This window comes from Octodon degus, unplaced genomic scaffold, assembly GCF_000260255.1.
Source record: "Octodon degus isolate 3935 unplaced genomic scaffold, OctDeg1.0 scaffold00026, whole genome shotgun sequence".
Taxonomy (NCBI): domain Eukaryota; kingdom Metazoa; phylum Chordata; class Mammalia; order Rodentia; family Octodontidae; genus Octodon; species Octodon degus.
In genome coordinates, this window is record NW_004524602.1 from 10,284,949 (window position 1) to 10,300,937 (window position 15,989).

General features: G+C 42.5%; 2 protein-coding genes across 5 annotated transcripts in view; both read left to right on the forward strand.

Moving 5' to 3' along the window:
* Positions 1–10,473, forward strand: part of LOC105741856 (centrosomal protein of 41 kDa-like) — a 42,263-nt gene extending 31,790 nt beyond the window's left edge. Inside the window, exon 3 of the mRNA XM_023712644.1 lies at positions 10,450–10,473. Within this exon, the coding sequence (XP_023568412.1) occupies positions 10,450–10,473 (24 nt within the window). The remainder of the gene's footprint in view (positions 1–10,449) is intronic.
* A 737-nt stretch (positions 10,474–11,210) lies between these two features.
* Dennd4a (DENN domain containing 4A) overlaps positions 11,211–15,989 on the forward strand; it is a 145,044-nt gene continuing 140,265 nt past the window's right edge. For all 4 annotated transcript variants that reach the window (XM_004628802.2, XM_023712455.1, XM_004628801.3 and 1 more), the window contains exon 1: positions 11,211–11,354. The gene's annotated coding sequence lies outside the window, so the exon portion shown is untranslated. The remainder of the gene's footprint in view (positions 11,355–15,989) is intronic.

The following is a 15,989-nucleotide window of genomic DNA, read 5'->3' on the forward strand; positions in this document are numbered from 1 at the left end:
ACCCTTTTCTTGATGAACTTGAGGGCGCGCTTGTCCTTGGAGACCTTGAGCAGCTCCATGGCGCGCCGCTCGTAGGGGGCAAAGCCGCACACCTCCCGGATCATGTCCCCCACGAACTTGGTGTGTTTGGTGAGACGTCCGTGGCGGCAGCTGTGCCTCGGTTTGCTCACATTCTTAGTCACCTTGTGGCCCTTGCTGAAGCCCACGGCCATGGGATAACAGATGGCCATGGCTACTCTTTTTCAATGGTTAAGGCAACATGTCTTGTATTAGAGAAAGCTGTTAAATTTTAAGCACCCACTATATGTTTTTGCTACACTTACTAAAACTACAACGACCTATTTTCATATAGATGGCTTTAAAAATTACACACACAGTAGTTCAAACGATCAAAATAAGTTTAAACCAAGTAGAGCACCTTGAACTGTCATATCACATACTGTGGGAATTCACCATGGTATGACTTCTTTAAGAAAGTTTGACAATATCTTATAAAGTTATATAAACTCTTATCATAGGACACAGCAAGCTCCCTTCCTAGATATTCAGCCAAGGAAAATGAAGGTGTAGTTCCATACAAAAATTTGTATGCAATGTTTATGGAAGCTTTATTTATGATCTCCTGAAACTGGAAACATTTTAAATATCCATCAACTTGAAAGTGGGTTAAAAAAATTTGGGCTGTACTCAGGCAATGGAATACTGCTCACCAATGAAAAGGACCAGACTACTGATGCACGCACCAGGCAACACAGACAAATGTCAAAGGCCCATGATATTTGAAAAAACACAAGAGCTGGGCTGATAGCTCAGGGGCTTAAGCACCTGCCTGACAAGGGCAAGGTCCTAAGTTCAATCCCCAGTACCACATAAAGAGAACAAAAAGGAACCCACCTCAAGAAGTGGCATATTCTATGCTTATTTGTGCTCATTATCTTGGAAAAATTAGTATTATGTGAATAAAATTCAATGCCTGGTCAAAGAGCAGGAAAGTTGGGGAAATTATTAGCAAGGGGCACAACAGAACTTTAGGGGTGGCAGAAATGTTCAGTATCTGATTATGGCGGGGTTCATACAATAAACCTAAAACTCATCATACTCTGTATTTCAAGAGTGAAATTTTCTTTTTTTTCCCCATAATTTTATTGAGAAACAAATAGCAATGAGACAGTTTCAAATCAAATTGGTAGGACAGTTTCAATAATTAACACATTGCATACATTCTTCCTAGTGAAGAGTGAAATTTTCTATAGGTAAATTATACTTCAATAAATCTGACCTTTAAAAGAATCACAAAAAGTCATTATAAAACTTGGTGGAAAATTAGGAAGATATGCTTGCCCCTTCACATAGGGATCTGTATTGCTTCCTACTACTGCATAACTCTTTAAAGAAAATATCAGAAGGCTTAATTTCCTAAAGAGTTCTAGATTTGTCTTCCCTACATACAAGTTAATAAGAACAAAAACAATGGAAGAAAAAATAATGTACAATACATCAACCAAACAGTTACAATTAAAGTATCTACATTCCATGAATCATTAAATTCTGACCAATTTGGTTGTATAAGAGGAAGTGGCCATGTCAACTGTCATTTTACAGCTTCCTGATACAAGGATAAAGTTAAAAATGCCTTGCTCTTGTATGTAGATGCTCGACAATGATGATTCATTTTATGGAATATAATTTCGAAATACTTCATCATTTTATGGAATATAATTTTGAAATACTTCATCTATTTATTTATTTTATTTTATTTATTGTTGGTACCAGGAATCAAACTCAGGACTTTGCGCTTTCCAGGCAGCCATTTATGCTGCTGAGCTATCTCCCCGACCCTTGAAATACTCTAGCATACAGAAATATTTAAAAATGCCATATACCCATATAAATTAATACATCTATAATTTTCCTATATTTGCTTAGATTTGTTTAGGCACTACAGTGCTACAGCTGAAACCCCAACTTCATTTCCACAGGTAACCACTGTTCTGAAGTTGGTGTCTAAGCTTGTGGTTTAGAGAGTAGTCCACGATGGTAGATGTCAGTTGTTAGGGTTTATATCTAGATGCCCCCCAAGAGCCTGCTGGACTCATGTGTGGGGTTTGTGGAAGGTGACTGAATGATCTTGGCAATACAGCTGGGCTGGCTGAAGGAGGCAGGTCATGGGGGGTGTGATGCAGAAGGGAGTATCTCTAGCTCCTCCCCTCTTCTCCCTCTGCTTCCTGGCTACCATGACATCCTCAGCTTTCCGCCACCAGACCTCCCCCTATGCCTTCCTGCCTTGGCTGACACAGGCCAAGGATAGAGTGAAACTGCACCAAAATAAACTTCTCAAATTGGGGGTGTAAGATGTTTTGTCCCAGTGACAAGAAAAGCGACTGAGACCTTAGAAGGTCTCGCTAAGTCTTATATAGTATTCTACCGCACAACATCCCATCAGTCACCCATTGATGGGTGTTTCATTTTTTTCCCAACTGATGTTACAGTGAGCAATACACAGTGAACATCCTAATCGTGTCTCCTTGTGTAGATGTGCAAGTTGTCCCACATGCACAGGTTTTCAAGCTTCTATGGTCAGTAGTTAAGAGCAAAAACCTTTACATTTGGATCTTATGCATGTGCGCAAGCACCTGTCATCACAGGCCACATTGCCTGGGAAGCAAACTGCGAGACAGAGAACTGTGTGCAGGATGTTTACTGAGAAATCTCCCAGGATCCATACTGTAGCGAAGTGAGAGGCGGGAACAGGCACAGGGAGAAGATGGGCTGCAGTGAAGTGGCTCAGTTGATGGCCTCAGCCAGTCCTACATTGGCTGGGGCGACTCTTCAAATGAGTTCCATGTGGCAAGGGGATCAGGCCTTTGTATAACTGCACTGACCAGTTCCTGAATGCAGCTTCACCCAGAAAGAGGAAGTGACCTTGGACAAATAGCTTTCTTCCTGGAGAGAGCCCCAGAGAGGGGCTCAGCTAAAAGCTATTGGCTGCCAACACTCCTAGAAGCTGGAAGAATAAACGTTTCCATCGTGGAGAGGGAGAACCAGGGTGGCACACCATGACATTTAATGTGTGTGTGTGTGTGTGTGTGTGTGTGTGTGTGCGTGCACATGCGTAACAATTCATTGCTCTGATATAGCCCCTTCTATTTCATTTAAAAAAAAAAAAAAACAACCAAAACTGAAGCCCAACATGGTGACACATACCTTGTGGATCTGGCTACTCGCTGAGGTGGGAGGACCTCTTGCACCGAGGAGTTTGACAGCAGTCTGGACAACACAATGAGACAGTCTTAAAAATTGTTATAGCTACAAAATTGATTTCATAATTCACTAATAGTCTCATGAAACACAGTTTGGAGTAAATTGCATTAGAGTATGTGTGCAGAAATGGACGGAAATTGATATATATATATATATATATATATATGTGTATATATAACATTTCTGTGTATATATATATATATATATATATATATATATATATTTAAATTTTACTAAAATATATCTAGAGTCCTGTCCAAAACAGTAGGCTTATTTGACGTTTCTTTCCACCACAAAGCATAAGGGTTCCAGTTTGTCAGAGCCTAAGCCTTGGTATTGGCAGACTTTTTAATGTTTGCCTTTCTGGTTGATTCTTCATAGAGAATCAATGAAGCCCATCCTAAAATATTTCTAGTATTATAGCATAATATTTCTAATACTTTATTGGAGGCTTATTTTTCACAAGTTTATTAACCAACAAAAAGACATGTGTTTCCTTGATAATTAGAGAGCATATAATTTCTCTTGCAAAAGATAAATCTAATTTTGCAAAACGGATCTATAATCTTATAATCTTTTGTATGGGACCTAGCAGAGTGTACTGTATACTACAGTTCAACATAAACTACAGATTGAAGGAATAAACTCTATGCCTAGACACCTGGGGTTTCATTGGTCTCTTCGGTAAAAGCCTTTGAGCCCAGGGATTATAAGGCCTGGCCTCAGGTCAAGTTCAGCCATCTAACTTGGGAAACTTAACCTTCCTTCCTGAGTTCTGTTTCTTCCTGTCTGACACGGATTCTCCCGTGTGCCCAGCTTACTTCATCGGGGATCGTTAACAATGAATTCTGCTCGGTGTATGTATAATACAGAAAGCCGAGAACAAAGCATCTGAAAAGCTGGATTCTAGCCTAGTTCATTTCAGACTAATGGGTGTATAAGACTTTGGAGAAGTAAAAAGTGGGCATCTAAGTCACTATTCTGAAGAGGAAATGGGTCACTGGATGACCACTGAGACTTCTCTCCGTACACAAATCCTGTGCTGTGCTCCAAGAGACATCAACTTAAGATAGACAGTCTTATAAAGCCCTTATGATGCGGGTTAGATGATAAATTTTAAATCCATCCCCCCCTGCCCCCTGCTGTTGTCTAATCCAGTTCCTTCAGGCCTGTTCTTGTCCAACTGCCATGCACAGCATTCAAACTCCACCCTTGGCATTTTCCTTTGTGATGCTCACCGTTATTATCTCTACTAATCCAACTATTAGCCCTAGTTTGGTAGCAAACACAGCCTAACTTCACATGAGAATATGAAATGCAAGAATATGTTTCTTGTGCCTTCCTAAAGACACTATTTTCCCACTCCCTTTCAGCATCTAGTTAATTGAAAATGACCAGCAGCATTACATGTTCTATGCAACTTGACATAGAAAATTCTGGGGCTATCTTTTCTTGGACTGTACCACCCACTATTTTCCAGACAGCACCACAAAGGCAGGCAGCAGTGTGGCAGCACTGCCCCACTGGGCCAACCTTCAAAGCCTTTTATCTATCCTCCTTCCAACACATTGAAAGAGAAGCCTCATCTCAATGTAATTCTTCTTTCTCTCTTAATTGTAGCATTTATTTTTTCTGTATTTAGGACACGGTCTACAGGGTCAACAGGGTCTTACTACATAGATCAGACTTGGAGTGATTCTCCTGTTTTCAGCTTCCCAAGTATTGGGATTAACAGGCACGCGCCACCACGCCCAGCCTCCGTGGCTGTCTCAGCACGCCCTGGTGCGGGGCCCACGTGGCATGCTGGGGATCAAACCCCGGCTGCTGTCCTCTGTCTAAGCCGGGGCTTTAGTCTGCTGAGCTATCAGGCTGGCCCTTTCTTAAGCATAATTTTACACTAAGGAAGTTATCATTACAACATTGAAAGTTATTAAACCAAAAAGCTGTTTATTAAAGATGCTGTTAAAATAATTACAACCACACATGAAAATGTGCAGGGTGGAGACTAGCAAGATGGCTCAATGGACTAAGTGTCTGCTTAGGCAAGCCCAGGGCTGGGGCTTGATCCTTGGTACCACATACCATGCCAGCCCCACCCCGGGGCACACTGAGTTGGTGACAGAGTCCAGGCATGGTGGCACGTGCTTGTCATCCCAGCACTGAGGAGACTGAAAACAGGAGGATCACTATGAGTTTGAGCTGTGTAGTGAGACCCTGCACAGAATACAAAACAACAACAACAAAAAAGAAAAACATGCAGGGTGAGCACTGGAGAATAGAGAGGGAGGTTATCTATTTCTAGCAGACAGTAAAGTGATGCTGACTCTAAAGTGTTTAAAATAGCTTGTGGAGACTAGTTAATAAGGAAACTACCTTACAAGAGGCTTGGGAGGTCTTTATTGTTTTAAATTTAAGTACTTACTATTAAAAGTCTATGATTCACCAAACCTTAAATAAGCTCATCGTTAGAGTTTATCCTTTCTGAATTAATTTTCTCCTTGATATAACTCAGTCATCTATTAGTATGCACATGTATGTGAAACTTCTATGGGCCATGAAGGCTTCAATGCCTTCTCCCAGGTAAAACCCTTGCAGAGCCAAGTGCAGTGGTACGTCCCTGCAGCCCCAACTACACGGCAGAAGTGCAAGTTTAAGGCCAGTCTGGACAACTTAATGAGATACTATCTCAAAATGTGCATTTTTTTTTTTTTTTTTAAAGGGCAGAGTGTAATTCAAGGCTAGAGCACTTGCCTAGCATGCACAAAGCTCTGGGTTCAATCCCCAGACCAAGGAATCTGGGAAAGGCTTGCGTGGGGTAACAATGACAAGATGTAATATGTATATGTGCCAATTACCCAAGATGACTGTAATTATCATGTATTGCCAATATGTATTAATAAAAATTTTTAAAATCCCCAATACCACCCACAAAAAAAGAACCTTGTAGTGTGAGTTTGAGAGGGGCTAAGAAAAGAGGCAGGAGCCTTAATGCCCAGGCTCCTCTAGGTAGCACCAAAAGTGGACACTGATGGAGTCATGGATATAGCTCAGTGGCACAGTGCCTGCCTGGCAAGCATGAGGTCCTGAGTTTGATTCTCAGTACAAAACAAAACAAAAGGACATTGATGGTCTTTCCAGGGAGAACAGAAAGGAGGACTCTTAACAACTTCAAACTGTAACAATTGATTTCTTTCGTTTTTAGAAGGATCAGCTTGGCAGTGCATGGACACATAGATTAAAGAAGAGAGCAACAGGAGACAAGAAAGCCAATTAGACCTGGCTGCTGCAAAATTTCAAGTTTAAAAAAATGAAATAGGTCGGGGGGGGATGGGAAAGAAGAGGCAGGGCAGAAGATTACTGATGTTAAGGAAGCAATGCAAGTTGGTTACGTGTCAAAGAATGAAAGAAAAAGGGGAGTTGATGACTCAGGTTTTGACTTTTGTGGTCAGGTACACCGTGGCTACTATTCAATAAATTAAATATGCGAGTATCAGGTTTGGGTTGAAGATAATGAGTTCATGTTTGAAAATGCTGACTTTCAAGTACACTTGTAGAGAAATCTGGAGGCAGTTAAATATACAACCCTGGAGAGGAGGAGTATAAACTTCCCATGTGGCTGCCCGTATTCTGCAGGACTGTATAGAAAACACAAGATCTGTTGGTGTTTATTCTTTTCGACTGCAGGTGTTTCCCCTTGCTGGCAGGGTTCCTCAAGCCTGGACAATAGAAAGGGTGTCCCTGTTGTCTACTCTTGGAGATGCATGTCTGGGCCATTCAATAAAAAGAAAAGATGGTGTCTCAACTGCTCAGCTTCATGTTTTCCAAATATGCAGGCTGCACCTAGAGTGCCGAGATGAAAGCAGCTGACTCATATTTTCTGCAAGTCAGCACAGATATCCATCCTCCCAAATTATTTGAACCTCTGGCCACTCCCAAAGAGAGTCAAAGTATTGGAATGGTTTATGGGCATCTTTTTCACATATTTCATCTATTATAAAGATGCACAGAAGTAGAAGAAAAAATGAAGTAAATTTCATGCCTTGTGCCACTCTCAGCTCCCAACTCAATATCCTCATCTTTTATAGAAAGTCTAGGTTCTCTTAGGGTTGGCTGAAATGTCACCTTCTCTGGTCACCTTTGATCTTCAAAATAAGCAGCAAATCCCCCTGGTGCCCAAGTTTATCTGGCTAGTGAGTGTGACTTTTAGTAAAACTATACGTCCAGGTGCATGACTTCTGCCCCGGGAGCTTGTGTATTATCAGTGTGTGGTTTCTAGGCTCAGTACAGGATTTGATATATAAATGCTGACCAAAGTGGTTTTGTTAAATTATGAAAATATTGTCTTACCTCTTAAAGAAAGGAGGGGGCTTTTTTACTTGACTGCGCACAATGACAGCTAAACAGACACATTATTTAAAAATAACTTTGCAATTTAAAGGGGTAGGATTATTGACTTGAGAATGTTGAAGTGAACATTTTCAAAGTGATGAAAAAGCGCTGAGTCAAAGATGACGCCTTAGATGGCCACAGAAGGGCAGAGACAGCAGTGGCTCAGGCCATCACAGCCTTCCTGTCCCGGGCCATCCTCCCAAGCACCAGGCTTAGAATGTCATTTCTAACACAACATTTCTTGCTAGTATTCTTGCAAATGGTACAGCTAAATTGCCTTTCAAGAATTTCTCCAGTTTGGTCTTTTTTTAAAGAAATATAATGATGATGTGACCACATGGCTAATAAATTTCACCCATAAATTACATTATGATGTCACTCTAATGCTGTTTCACAAGGAACACATTTTGAAAGAGTATTTTTTGCCTTTGGACACATACACCCAGTTTCTAAAAGCTCACTAATTCCTGGTGGAAGGATTTCTCACCCATGGGGAAAGCCTTGCAAGATACATACTGAGGACTGCTTCAAGGTTTCAGGTTTTCACTAAAGATGTGGGAAGTGGGTGACATAACAATGAAGATACCTGGATTTAGCAGGCGCAGGGAATCGAGCTGCATAACAGCTTGCACGTCCAGTGCTGCCTGTGGTTACTGGCTTCATAGCTTTCCTTCAGGCATCATTAACATGATAGTATTCTAAAATAACTTCTAGGGGCCAGGGAGATGGCTCAGTGGAATAAGCACTTCGCTGGCAAGCTCAAGGGCCTGAGATCAATCCCTGGTTCTGCAAAAAACAAACAAACAAAAAACTTCTAAGAAATAAAGTCCCAGGTGTGAAAAGTGACATCATTTCAGGAATAGCCTGGGCCCAAAATTGGGAAGTTTTCTACCTGGCTCATGTCTACATTGTTAGAATGCCTTTTCCAGGTCACATTTAGGGCTTAAGTTAATGTAGCTGTGACTCCAGTGATACAGGCCAGGGACGGAGATGGGATTTATGACTGCTCGGGGTTCTGGGGTAAAGATACTTCCTGAGCACGCAGATACTTCTTCCTCGTTTTCTATTGCTTTGAAATATCATTCCTTTTGGAGCTATGTTCTTTGATAGAAAAAACTACAAACCTTCAAATTTGAAACTTCGTTTAGAGCTATTCTTGAAGCTTTTCTTGCAAGTGTATCTAATATTTTAACTTGTACTTTGTGATGTAAACTGTATTTATATATTTTAAGTGCTTTTTGTTGCTGCCCAAATATTTCAATACACCAAACTACTCCTTGTAGAGGAATGGACTCATCAGATATAGCAATGATTAAAACCAAAAAGAGACTAAATGTGTGTCCAGTGGGGTAAGAACAGGAGCTACCAACTCCTGTTTTGAGTTTAATAAAACTTAAAAAAATTTTTTTTTCAGTAAAAATGCTTTCCTACATACAATGTTATGTGATACACTTTTTAACAATAAGAAAAAAAAAGAGTGGAATATATGTCAGTCAATTTAGGTTGGAGAGTCTCAACTTCAGATTCCTTTTTTTTTTTTTTTACCTTCAACCCAATTCTTTTTAAAATTTTTTTTTATTTTAGGGAAGCGTCTACAAGATGTTCAGGATCTCACTACTAGATCAGATTTGCAGTGATCTGCCTGTTTGCAGCCTCCCAAGAGCTGGGATTACAGGCAAGCACCCCCACACCGTCTCAAGTGCTGTCTCAGTGCGCCCCTGAGGCGGCGCCCGCACGGCAGGCCAAGGGATTGAACCCCGGTCAAGCAGGCGCTTTAGTGTGCTGAGGCATTCGGCAGGCCCTGAACCCAATTCTTTAGCTCATATATTGGCTGAAATAGAAATATAGATGGCACCCTGCAGGCGTCACCTTTGTAATTCCATTGGCTCCTACTTGAAAGCTCTCATTGTCTTCTGCTTACAACTAGAATAAAACCAAAACCTTTTTTCTTTTGCAATGTGTACTGGAGATTTAACCCAGAGGCTTTGTACTGGGCTATATCCCTAGCCCTGTTTATTTATTAATTTTGAGCTGATGTCTCACTGAACTACTAAATTGCCCAAGCTTCACTTTGCAACCCTCCTGCCTCAGCCTCCCAGATGTGCCAGGATGACAGGTGTGCACCACCACGCCAAGTCCATGTCTCCAAGTCTTTGTAGTCCTGGAGAACCCGTGGTCCAGTATTACCCCAGGTTTCTTCACGTAAAAGTTTTCCTTCACACCATGCACTGCATTCAGCTCTAGCTGCCCAGCTTCTTCCTGCCACAGGCTCATTACACAACCTTTCCTTCTGCTTACTCAACTTTCCAGGTCCTTATTCCCATTACTGACTCCCCCTCCTGCTCCAGAGGGGCCTTCCCTTGAGCACTCTGGTTTTTTAAACCATTTCAGTCTATGCTACCCCAGAATTACCATTACAGCCCATTTCCCTTCCAAGTGTTGTTGACTGTCCCTCTTCCCCTACTAGACTGCAACTCCATTTCCGAATCCCTGTGTCCCCTGTGCTAAGTTTCAATGAATGTTTGCTGATTGACCAACTGACAATGGAAGAAGCGGAAACAGCATAAAACTACAAACCTGACGGACCGCTAAGAAGGACAAATGTCTATTCTGCACAAGTTGACTTGAAGCTAGAGGGATTTTCAAGGTCTTATTACTTCCTTCATTTGTCCATGGTATAATATCTAACATTTATTGAGTACTTTAGGCACTATGCTAAGCACTGCATGTGTACTACAGCATTTTACGCTCTGAATAACCCTGTAGGGGTAATCAACCTTTATTATTCTCATTTTTCAGGGGCAACCTGCCAACAGCCATTAACGGTGGAGCCATAGTCGGGCTTAAGTAGGCCATATCCAATTGATCAAAGTAACGGACACCTTTCAGCCAACAATAGGTGTTTTATCAACGTACTTTTTGGAGCACCCCCCCCCCCTGAATTCCCCGTTTTACCTGACGTTCTATTTTGGAACCGAAACCCACGAGGTGGTTGCTAACCCCTCAGAGGGTTGCCTGCAGAACCTGAGTGTCCTTGGGGACCAAAGGCAGCTCAGACACACGCGCCAAGAGCTGGGTAGAAATGAATCCCGGGAGAGCCGGGGAGGAAGGCAGAAACAGGTCAGTAGGCGCTGGCTGGATCCTCGCGCCCCGGGGTGGAGAGAGAGCAAGGCGGCGCGGGCCGCGTGCACGCCCTCCCCGGGCTCGGGATCTCCCGACCTGAGGGGAAACCACGACGCGTTTCCCCAACTACACCGCACGCGTCACTAGCCCGCCGGCCTCAGCCCCGCCCATCTCCCCCGCCCTTTGCAAGCTCCGCGCTAGTACCCCACGACCCTCTGCGCAGCCCTCGGCAGCCCCTCCAGCCAGGTGCGGCCTGTGATTGGTGCTCGCGGGCGAGATCCCCGCCCCCACCCTTGCGTCACTACCAAGATGGCGCCGGTGGTGGCGCCTACCGCGGCTGGAGCCGGGGAAGGAGGCGGAGGCAGCAGCGACCGCGAGGGGTGGGGGAGTCCCGTCTGACTGAGACGGCGGGCCTGGGCGGGCGGGGGTGCCGCGCAGGGCGGAGCGCCGGACTGGGGATGAGCTCAGCGGGCTCTGAGCGCCGCGGCATTCAGCCCCTCGTGTCCCGCTGCCGAGCGTGAGAGGGGTCTGGCGCCGCTCCTCGAGCCCGACCCGCTGTTCGGGCTGGGGCCGGGGTGGAGGTGAGTGCGGGGGCGGCGACGTGGGCGGCCGCGGCGTGGGAGGCTGTCACGGCTCCGAGGAGTGACAGCCGGGGGCGCGGACGGTCGCGACCTCCGCCCGGGGCTCCTCAAAGCCGGACCGCCGTCCGCGGGCTGTCGCCGCCCGGGGTGGCACGGCGTGGCTAAGCGGCGTCCGCGCCCCTGCGCCGGCGCCTGGGGGGCTCCGGGGTTCTCGGTCCGGGTTTCCCATTCCGCGCTGGCCTGGGGCTGTTGTTGTTTGGGTAGTGGGGGCGGGGAGGGGGGAGGTCCTGGCGCTGGGTTTGACAAGCTGGTTACGTAAGTCGGCGGTGGCTTCCCGGAATCCCACCTGCTCCGCGTCTCCGCGAGGCGCGGGGAGCCCGGGCCGCCTCTCCTCCCTGCTGTCCTCCCCGCCCTCTTGGCCCGGGAGGGCGCGGGTTCCGCGTGAGCCTGGCCGGCGTCCAAGTTGGCCAGTTTTTTGTTTTGTTTTGCTTTACATGGGGAGGGGGAAGAGGCTTCCACGTTACCACCGTTCCTTTTGAAGTTTATAGCCATCGGGGTGGGGGGACCAAAGCACTAGAAAGAAAAGGATGTGACCTAAAATCGGGTCGCAGCGACAGCTTTTCGTGATCGTGCTTTTCAATGACAGGCGTGCTGGAAGATATTTTGTTGTTGTTCCAGTGTGCTTTTTAATTCAAACGTTTAGTAATGCCTTGGAGCCCGAGAGAGAGATTTTTGTTTTACAGGACAGTTACGTCTTATTTGCTACTGCAGGACAAGCATCAGTCAACAGGCGTGTTATTTATTTGGAGAGAAAACGCGTGTCAGCCGGTCAGAGAGTCGTGAGGGCAGAAATTGTATTAATGTGAATGTTATTCTTTAAAATGTATTATACATTAATGAAAAGAGCCCGAGTATAAAAAGTCTTTAAAGATGACAAGTTTTTATTTAGCAGTCTGGACATAATCTTATTCTGTTTTCTGCTTGCTTCCACCCTCTCTTGCCTTGCAGGAGGAGGTGCAGACAGACACCTGTAAACAGCGTAGCCCAGGTTACACTAATCTATTGTAGGACGTTTGAGATTATTGTAAGAAGTAGTCTGTGGGGGAACCTAAGATTGGGTAATAAGTAAAGACTTTGGGGAAAGTTATTTAGCGTATGTTTATAATAGTTCAGGATTGCGCAGAACTATTGTGCAGAACTGTGAGCTATTAAACCCTGTTTGAAATTGTAATAAAATATATTGTATTTGGTTTCTTTTATGGGAACTTTGTTTTGTTTGGGGGGGAAGTAAATATCTTAGACAAGTTTCAATTCATCTTTACAATTTTTTCTTGAGCTGGAGTTCTCAGTAGGAGTTCAGAATAGTACATATTATCATCATCAACGTGTATGTTACGTAATTTTCTTTTTCTGAATGTTTTCTGAATGTTTAATTTTCTTTTTCTGAATGTTTAAACTTCCCTGTGGAATTTTATCAGAATACTAGTGAAGTCAACTTGATCTTGACACCAAGCCAAAACTAGGAATAGATGAGTAAATTTTGTTTTGAGTTTTAAACTTGATTACACAAATTTACAGTTTTGAAAATTGGTGAAGCAGTATGGTTTGTTTGTGCAGGAAAGCCGGGAAGCTGCAGCCAATTATTTTGAAATTTTCCACCTGATTTGCCTCTAGTTTAGTTATTGATTCTTAAGTTCCTGGAACTGTTATTCTGCTTCTGGTAGCTTGAATAATATTTAGTATAATTGGAAGGCCATAAGAAGAAGGGAACAGAATATATTTATTAATTCATTCAAAAGTTATGGCAGGAATAATAGAAAACCTATTTTCCTATCATGTGATAGTTACATATTCTTTTGTTAGCACCATTTTTCTAGATATTCTGCATGACAGAAACCTTGGTTTTCATATCGTATTGACAGTAATGTTTGTTTTACATCTGCTGTTCTTATTTAAAGTAAGGGCTCATTATACTAAGTAGAAAGCATAAGTGACTAGCAGGGACACTGACTTGCTATTTTTGCCTTCTCTGATGTCAGAGACTTATGTTTGTGGAACTTTTTTCTACTAGAGATAAAAGAGAGTTACTAAAGAAAATATGACTAAATTATCTTCCTTTTGTGTCTTGTAATAATAATCTTCCTGTTCTTATAATGCCTTACATTGATTTCTTTTGTTCAGTAGAATTTATTGAACAGGGAGGAGAAGTCAAACCATACTTTATTACTGTATATCATAATTATTTATTTGAATTCTAAAAGAGCAGTGTAGAGCTTTACATTTAAGGGGCCATTAATTTACATAGATGTTATAATTTAACCATCAAAATACCCTGTGAAAGGCCTGCGAGGTAGCTCAGTGGACTAAGTACCTCCTTAGGCAAGCACAGGGGCCAGGGTTTGATCCCTCACACCACAGGCCCCGCCGGCCCTGCCCCTGAGTGCGCTGAGCTGACCAGTGAGACCAGGTGTGGTGGCGTGGGCCTGTAATCCCATCGCTGGAGAGGCCTGAAGACAGGAGGATCTCTATGAGTCGGATATGCATATGAGATCCTGTACCAAATATATTTTTTAAAAAGTACCCTATGATATAGAAGGGTGAAATTAATGATTACATGGTGGAACTAGTTACTAAAAATATTTTCAACAAATATTAACATGAAAATAGGTAAGTAATGTTGTGAGGAAAATCATAAAGAGATAGAGTCTTCAAAAAAAATGTATATGCACTGCAGCATCTTGCCATAGTAATAAATGTCTGGAAGATAATGGTCATCACTTTGAGCACCTTCTGTAGTTGTAAAGGCCAAAGATAACTTGTATTCATTTCATGATACTAAATTTAGTGTTAAAACATTTTACTTTTACTGATGTGTACTTTTTTGGCAAACTACATAAGGTATTACAACATTGCATATAAGTGATATGAAGGATTGACAGGAAATATTAACAGGTGAACTTCATTAAAATATTTTCAGGGACTATAGTAGAAAATACTGAAAATTATTACTCCAACAGGGAGGCTATCTTATGATTCATTGTTAGTAAAACAAACCCAAAATGTGGTGTATGTTTGCTGTACACAAAATAGAAACTTTTAGGTGAAGACGTTCTTCTAATTCCAACCTTAGGATAGTTTTACATATGGAGATTTTTTTTTTTATTTTTTTTTTTATTTTTTTTATTTTAGGGAAGGGTCTCCAGGGTGTTCAGGGTCTCACTACTAGATTGGACTCGTAGTGATCTGCCTGTCTACAGCCTCCCGAGAGCTGGGATTACAGGTGCGTGCCACCACGCCCAGTCTCAGTTGCCAGACTCAGGGTGCCCTAGGGCCGGGGCTGGCACAGCAGGCCTGGGTACCAGTCCCTGGCCACCGCGCCTGCTTGCAGGTGCTTTAATGCACTGGGCTATTTGGCTGGCCCATGAGCTGTAATTGGCCAATATGATGAGTGTTAAAAATTCTGCAGTAAAAATTTTACAATTAATATTCTCAGGATACTCCCTCTTTTCAAACACACTCCCTTCGTTCTTGCCTCTTTCTGCAGTAGTTCTGGAAGTCCTCTTTATGAGTGTCTTTACATGTTGTGATAAAAAGTATTGTGAGTGCTGTTACCCAGAGGCATCCAGTGGAAAGGCAGTACAGTCTGGCACTGTGGACTTCTGCTTCTTTCTGGAAGCCAAAGTGACCATAAAGTAAATGTTTTGAATTGACTGAACACATCGGAACGGCACAACTAAAGATACATACAAAAGAAAACCTCCAGTACTGCTTGGGAATTGACAACGACTGGATAAGTGTGTTCAAAGTAAGGGGAAGATTTTGAGGGAGATTAATGGCAGTGTGTCTTCTACTGTAATACATTTTTAAAAACTTAATAATTCACCATAATGCTTGATTATATCTTGTTTATAGACCTTTTCCATCAATGCACGTTACTTGTCTCAACTCTTCTTTTCTGCTTGCTTCTTGTGCCAAATTGTTCTGCATTGACAGTGCCACCTATTGATGTACTCCTCTCCCCATCTTTCCTCATTACTTCATCATTCTGTAGGCAACAGTCTGGGAATGTTTATGTTTTTTGTTTATGCCAGTATTTTCCTAGTTACTGAGGACACAAAGTTAAATAAAATGTGGTTTCTGCCCTCAAAACTGCTGAAGAATGCTTTTTATTAGGGGGTGAGACATATTGGGTTATTATGTACACTCTTTTTTTTTTTTTTTTTTTTCTGTTTCACTGCTAATGCTTGGGTAGTATCTTTTTCCCAGTGCTCATATCCCCTTGTAAATTTCTTAGTGCAGTAGTGTTTTTGAGTTCCAGACAACCAACTTATACATAACTTTTTGGAACATTTGTTGATTGTATGTTTATTCAGTAAGGTTATATATATGTTCATCTGTGGTTGTTATTATTTTTAGAAAGTGTGACCCTTGGTTCCATCTTTCTTCCTTCTGTTAAAAATCAGAAACAAGTAGACAACGAGAAAAGAGATACAAACTATCAAGGAAAAGAGATGTCACTGTAGTTTTTCTGCTGGTGTCATACTTTATTTTAACTAAAAACAATGAGTCATCAAGATGAGAAAGTATAGTAAGCAAGAGATACCCTTTCTTCATGTAACAATTCATTTTTCATAT